At 54.3% G+C, this 6,717-nt stretch overlaps 1 protein-coding gene across 1 annotated transcript in view; it reads right to left on the bottom strand.

Annotated features, from left to right (window-relative positions):
* The window catches only part of PCNX2 (pecanex homolog 2 (Drosophila)), a 119,286-nt gene extending 112,990 nt beyond the window's left edge, over positions 1-6,296 (bottom strand). The window contains exons 1-6 of the mRNA XM_015560584.1: positions 6,031-6,296; positions 5,465-5,585; positions 4,253-4,289; positions 2,511-3,635; positions 1,287-1,422; positions 997-1,142 (exon numbers count right to left, since the gene is read on the bottom strand). Of these exons, the coding sequence (XP_015416070.1) occupies positions 997-1,142; positions 1,287-1,422; positions 2,511-3,635; positions 4,253-4,289; positions 5,465-5,585; positions 6,031-6,296 (1,831 nt within the window). The remainder of the gene's footprint in view (positions 1-996; positions 1,143-1,286; positions 1,423-2,510; positions 3,636-4,252; positions 4,290-5,464; positions 5,586-6,030) is intronic.
* Positions 6,297-6,717: the final 421 nt, after the last annotated feature.

Below are 6,717 nucleotides of genomic sequence, written 5' to 3'. Positions count from 1 at the left end.
CTAGGGATCACGCACCATGTGAGTTATGATGATGGAGAGGGAGAGAGAGACCAGGAATCAAACCGCGATCTCCTGGTTCATAGGTCGACGCTCAACCACTGAGCCAGGATCCTTATGAGAGTAAATTACAAGCATTAATTGATCTGTAAGAGACCCAAGCCAGGGCCCATCCTTGAGAAACCAGGGGCTGTATCACTTACCTACAGAACTTTGAACTTGTCACCTAGTGAGCCTTCCTTCCATCTTCATGCTTAAACAAACTTGATGCCAGTTACTTATCACTTGCTTTTGATTAATTTGTACCATCTCTCAATTCACTTTTACATATTTCCTGCCTTCATTTCTTCCTTCCTTCCTTTCTCCCGTGTTAAATCCTCTTTATAAGAAGGCACCAAAATATATCAAGGCCACATTTTCAACATATATCCAAAATTACTGACTAGGTCTTACTTCCTTCCCTCCCTCCTTCCTTCCTTCCTTTCTCCCATGTTAAATCCTTTTTATAACAAGGCACCAAAATATATCAAGGCCATATTTTCAACATATATCCAAAATTGCTGACTAGGTCCTGGCCATTGCCTTCCTGGAGTTTACCACTGTGAGGGGGGAAATGCCATTAATGGCATAATCGTTAAGTCGGTAAAGAATTACAAGCTGTAAGAGGATCCAAGGAAGATGAGAAGTGGGTGTTAGGGGAACACGAAGCAGGACCCGACCAGGTCCGAGGCGTTCAGGAACCGTTTGCCTGGGCAGCTCTCGTTGGACGTGAGATCTGAAGGGTGAACAGCGCATGGTGGGCGCGGGGACACAGCAAGTGCAAAGGCCCTGGGGCAGGAGAGAGCGTGCCCCGTTCTAAGAACCTTCCATGTGAACAATCCTAGGACTACGTCTCCCTGTCCCCAAGCCTCGTGCTCAGGCCAAGGGACCACGTGGGATCCCACCGAAGCTGCCTGCTTGCCCCTCCCTCCTCACGAGGGACGCACTCCGAAGGCTCACCGTGCTCGTCGATGAAGACGTGCATGGCGTCCCCGGAGCTCTCCTCTTGCATGGACGTCTCGGGCCCGCTGATGACTTGCAAGACGGAGCTGTCTTGCTGGGACGTGACCCTGTAGATGATCCGTCTCTGCCGGTTGCCCTGGAAACTTAACAGACACGCCAGGTTCAAACACCAGCAGGAAGGGGACACCGCCACGTCCTGGCAAAGCATGAGAGGGTGCGGCCGGCGAGTGAGACCACCGCTTGCCGGGCCCCTGTGCGCAGCTAGACAAGAAGCCAGATCTCCTTACAGGGCCGTGACCTTGGCGGGCTCCGTACGCGCGGGGCTGGGGCTGGCGAGCTCTTGACTCTGCACGTCCGGTTTCCCGTGCTTGGCGCTGCGTCCACTTTCCGGGATTTCGTTCTTCCTCTCCTGGGAGCCGTTATCTGCAAAGCATGGCTTGACGTGTTCGTGTAAGATTGAATGAGAAGTTCACGTGCAAGCATTTGGAAATAAGTTACCCAAACCGAAACGAAGGGTAGAGAGAAAATCTAAATGGCTCCTGTGAATTCAGAGTGCCTTTCAATATGCCTTTGGCTGACTACGTAAGTACCTAAACCAGCGGTTCTCAACCTGTGGGTCGCGACCCCTTTGGCGGTCGAACGACCCTTTCACAGGGGTCGCCTAAGACCATCCTGCCTATCAGATATTTACATGACGATTCATCACAGTAGCAACATGACAGCGATGAAGTAGCCACGAAAATAATGTTATGGTTGGGTCACAACATGAGGAACCGTATTTAAAGGGCCAGAAGGTTGAGAACCACTGAAATGTATTTGAAAACAGCGTATGTGTGGGAGGCATGATGTAGACGTTGCCAAGCACGTCTGCCTCCCGGGCAGATGATGCAGGGACGCCCTTGACATCGCTCCCAGGACCCTGGCTCCCCCGGCTGAGCATCACCCACTCAGGTTCCTTAGGCACCAGTGGGCAGCATCGGACGAAAACCGTCACATCCACAAACCTGGCCATTCTGGAGCGAGGTCCCATTTCCCATTTTAAAAACAGATCAGCCGAAACCGGTGTGGCTCAGTGGATAGAGCGTCGGCCTGCGGACTGAAAGGTCCCAGGTTCGATTCCGGTCAAGGGCATGTACCTGGGTTGCGGGCACTTCCCCGGTGGGGGATGTGCGGGAGGCAGCTGATCGATGTTTCTCTCTCGTCGATGTTTCTAACTCTCTATCCCTCTCCCTTCCTCTCTGTAGGAAATCAATAAAATATATTTTAAAAAACAAAACAAACAAACAAACAAAAAACAGATCCGTCTTTTCCCCTCACGCGTTCTCCAAATCTAAGCTTCCAAGCTAACGTAGACTGGGTCCCTCCAGGAGGCAGGCACTGGTTAGGTGCCGCCGCTCGGGGGCCGGCGCCTGCAGCAAATCCCAGTGCCCGGCGGTGGTCCCACTACGCGCAAAACCAAACCACAGAGGCAGACCCCACGGAGAGACCCCGCCTGCCCCGGGGTGACTCACCTCCGGGGAGCCCGCCGTCCTTGCCCGGCTCCGGGGGACCACGCCTCCGGCCAGGCGCCCCCACCTTGGCGGTGCTGATGGACTCCAACAGGGAGACAAACTCCAGGAAGTTGGACTCGTTGGGAGTCTGTCCCTCCTTCGCCTCCAGGTCGGACTTGGACGTGGGCATCGCTCTCTCCTTCTCGTGACCAACCTCTGCGTGGCTCCTGCTCAGGAAGACCTCGGTGCCACTGTCCATGCTGAGCACGCGGGCGTGTCGCTTCTCCTGGCTGCTCTTGCACGACGAGGGGTCGAGGCTGGCTGGGCCGACCCTGCCCCGCTCGCCCTCGGGGGGCGCTGAGTCCCAGGGGCGTCCCAGGGAAGGACTGCGGGCCTCGGTGGCATTGCCCTGGTCCCCGGACTCCCAGCCGGTGCGCTGGGCAGAGGGGGCCTCCACCATCCATCTCTCAGGCGCCCTCTGGTCCCCGTCCTCAGACAGCTCGAGGGTGATGATGGGGACACTCTGCTCCACGTGTGGGGGACCGGTTCTCCTGGGGCCGACCCCCTGCAGGTGGAGCGAGCTGTCCAGGTCTGTCATGGAGCCCCGGGCGCTGCTCATGGTGATGACGATCTTAATGGGCTCGTGCAGGTCTCCGGGCTCAGAGGTGTCAATCAGAGTCACGGCCACCTCTCCCTCGGAGACGTCCCCTTGCGGGTTCAAGGGCGGGTCCGCCTGCCGGGAGGGGTCCCCTGGCAGGTACCCGGGGTTGGTGATGATGGCGTGACACTGCGGCCAGCTGCGGCTCAGGCTCTCCAACTGCCCCCTGGCCGAGCCCTGGGCATCATTCCCGGGCTCCGGAGTCAGGACTGAATTCTCGCTCCCCCACGGCTGGTAGGAAACCCCCGTCCTCGGGGAGGCCGCCTCCTCCAGGCCGCCCTCCGACCGGTGGCGGAGAGGGGGCTGCCCCCTGCCCCCTCCGCCCCTCCCTCTGTCGGCTCTTCCTGCCACGCCTGGCTCCGCTGGGACGGCTGGCAGGGTCCTGGCGCCCGGCACGGGGGCTTTAGAAGGAGGGGAGCTGTCCGTTTTGACGCCAGGTGGGGTGGGTGACACGGGTGCCACAGGCTGGTCTTCTGCCAGGATGACACCTGCCATCAACAACAACAGCAACTTTATTCGCGCTGGAAATGGATGGAGAAGGGCCCGGGGGCCCAGACCTAATAGCAACAGAACTGAAAACGGCACCGGCACCAAAGCGAATGGATGCTTATTTGAAAAATGTCACCTTCACTGCAAAAGTGTTCTTGACATCTCTGTACTGAAAAAATATGTAATAATTCAGACTTAGTTTAGCTTCTGCTGTTTTATGGCCTTGGGAGCCAGGCTGGGACGGGTTAAACTACCTGTTTGGGCCCGGCCACCCTGGCTCGGTGGTTGAGCCAATTTCACGTCTGAAAATTGATGATACACTTACTCTACGCCTGCTATGACGCGCCCTAAGGAATGAGGACCGAACTGGAGAAGGGACAGTGAAATATGACCGACACAATGTCACACTTTGGATGCAGACGTGACATACCGATTCCGATGAGAAATCATTAAAATGAAGAGTAAAAGAGATGAAGTGAAACTAGAACTCTGCAGCCTGAGGCATGGCTCGCATTTCCAACGATTTCACGGGGATTCTCTTTGACGACGCTGTTTTTCACTTCGCGGGGGACCGTGCCGAGATAAAATATTAAATGATGACCACAAGACACTCTACCTTTGAGATCTTCCACTGTTTCCTGTGCCGGCAGCTCCTAAGTAAAGGAGAGAAGGAAAATCAATACATGACTCAGCTCATTGCCCACTTCCAGGCAGGCAGGAGCCACCGCCCTTCTCAGTGACGCTGCTTAAGCCTCCAATAAGATGGACAGCAGAAAAAAAAACCGCAAAATCATCCGCATGGAGACACCCACCTACGACCACGGCCCTGTGATGAAAGGGCGTTCTCTAGCGAACGGCCACTCAGTCATCCCTGGGCTGTAACCCAGCAGGGAGGAGGTGCGTGCAGGAATGTAGCGTAGGCCCTGGCCGGTGTGGCTCAGTGGATAGAGCGTCAGCCTGCGGACTGAAGGGTCCCGGGTTCGATTCCCGGTCAGGGCACATGCCTGGGTTGTGGGCTCAATCCCCAGTGTGGGGCGTGCAGGAGGCAGCCGATCCATGATTCTCTCTCATCATGGATGTTTCTATCTCTCAATCCCTTCCTCTCTAAAATCAATAAAAATAAAAAATAAAAAAATAATTTAAAACATTCAAGTTTTCTTAAAAAAAAAAAAAGAATGTAGCATACGGAGAAGAAATCATGTCCTACTTTATACTATAGTGACTAGAGCCCAATAAAATTAATCTAGAAAAGGGGTGAGTTATGCCTGGCCAGTGTGGCTCAGTGGTTGAGCATCGACCTATGAATCAGGAGGTCACGGTTCAATTCCCGGTCGGGGCACATGTCCGGGTTGCAGGCTCGATCCCAAGTAAGGGGCATGCAGGGGGCAGCCAGCCAATGATTCTCTCTCATCATTGTTGTCTCTCTCTCTCTCTCTCTCCCTTCCTCTCTGAAATCAATAAAAACATATATTTTTTAAAAACGGTGATTTATTGACCTTCTAACGGACAGGGGTGGATTGAGGAGGAGAGGCGGAGCTGACTCCAGGAGAAGGGAGAGGAGAGGAGGAGGGAGTGAAGGTCTGCAATGGGCTCTTCCGGCCAGAGAGGCAGGCCGGGCCGGTGGGTGTTTCCAACACACGACCGGGTGTCTCTCCTACGGTCCCAGCACGGCCCCAGGTCACCTGCTCGCTCTGAGACGGGCTATTCCACAGGCTCACCGGCCAGGATTCACAGCGAGGTGCAGGTAAGCTCAATCACAGTGCACGCGCCCAGTCCAGCAGCCTCTGCACGCCAGCACCCGAGAAGGGACAGGGAAGCCCACACTCACCAGCAGCCCGGAGGAGCGGTGAGAGCCGGAGTTCTGCCCCTGGGAGCCGCAGCGCAGGGGGGGCGTGCAGCAGTTCCGGTCGGCCTCTCCCTTCTTGCCATTGCTAGTCAGCTGGTTATTGCTAACCCAACAGGGGAAACAGGAGGGCAGTGAAATTAGCAATCAGAACTATGACCCTTCCCGTACTGGTCCCCAGACAATTTTTCCCCAGACTCCATTTCGTCAGAATCACTGTATGCCAATTAAGTCTTTAAGACAGAGTAATAAGCGTGACTTTAAAATAAGACATGAGCCAGGCTGGTGTGGCTCAGTGGGTGAGCATCGACCTGTGAACCAGGAGGTCACGGTTCGAATCCCGCTCAGGGCACAGGCCCGGGTGGCAGGCTCGATCCCCAGTGTGGGGCGTGCAGGAGGCCGGCGACCCATGATTCTCTCTCATCGTGGATGTTTCTACCTCTCTCTCTCTCCCTCTCCCTTCCTCTCTGAAATCAATGATCAAAAAAATATATTGTAATCAAGATGAAAACATTTTAACGGTGAGCCGATGCGTGAGCCGGCCGTGCTACCTCGGGGCTTTGTGGCTCGGCGTGTGCTCGCTGTGGGTCTCTCTGTGTTTGCTGCACTTCTCTCTCTTTCCGGAGGGCCTCCGCTGAATCGCTTCTCCTTCGTCGAACATGAGGTGGAGGCGGTAGCTGACCAGTTTGATTATTGCGAAGAAAACAGTCACTGAGCTGCAGTAGAGAATCACCGTGACGGCGTTGGGAGGAAGGGCCTGGAGGAGAGAGAGGAAAGGAGAAGGTCGCTTGCTTAGAGGGCCGCCTTTCTTTAACATCTGAAAGCACTTTTGGACTATTTATGGAGCATAAATTGGACAAGATTTCAAAGGATCATTCTTAGAACTTTTCCACCTGTGATACCTGAGAAGAAAGAGCGGCTACCCTTTCGTCTTTTTTTAAAAAAAAAGTCTTTCTTAGCCCTGACCGGTGTGGCTCAGTGGATAGAGCGTCGGCCTGCGGACTGAAGGGTCCCAGGTTCAATTCCGGTCAAGGGCATGTACCTGGGTTGCGGGCACATTCCCAGTGGGGAGTGTGCAGGAGGCAGCTGATCGATGTTTCTAACTCTCTATCCCTCTCCCTTCCTCTCTGTAAAAAATGAATAAAATGCATTTTAAAATAAATAAATAAATAAATAAGTCTTAAAGTTCCTCACGTTCTGACATAGTCCATGCTGCATTGAAATCAATAAAAATATAT

Source organism: Myotis davidii, unplaced genomic scaffold (assembly GCF_000327345.1).
Source record: "Myotis davidii unplaced genomic scaffold, ASM32734v1 scaffold295, whole genome shotgun sequence".
NCBI lineage: Eukaryota > Metazoa > Chordata > Mammalia > Chiroptera > Vespertilionidae > Myotis > Myotis davidii.
The sequence above is the reverse complement of the archived record's forward strand: the minus strand, read 5'-3'. Positions and strand labels throughout refer to the sequence as shown.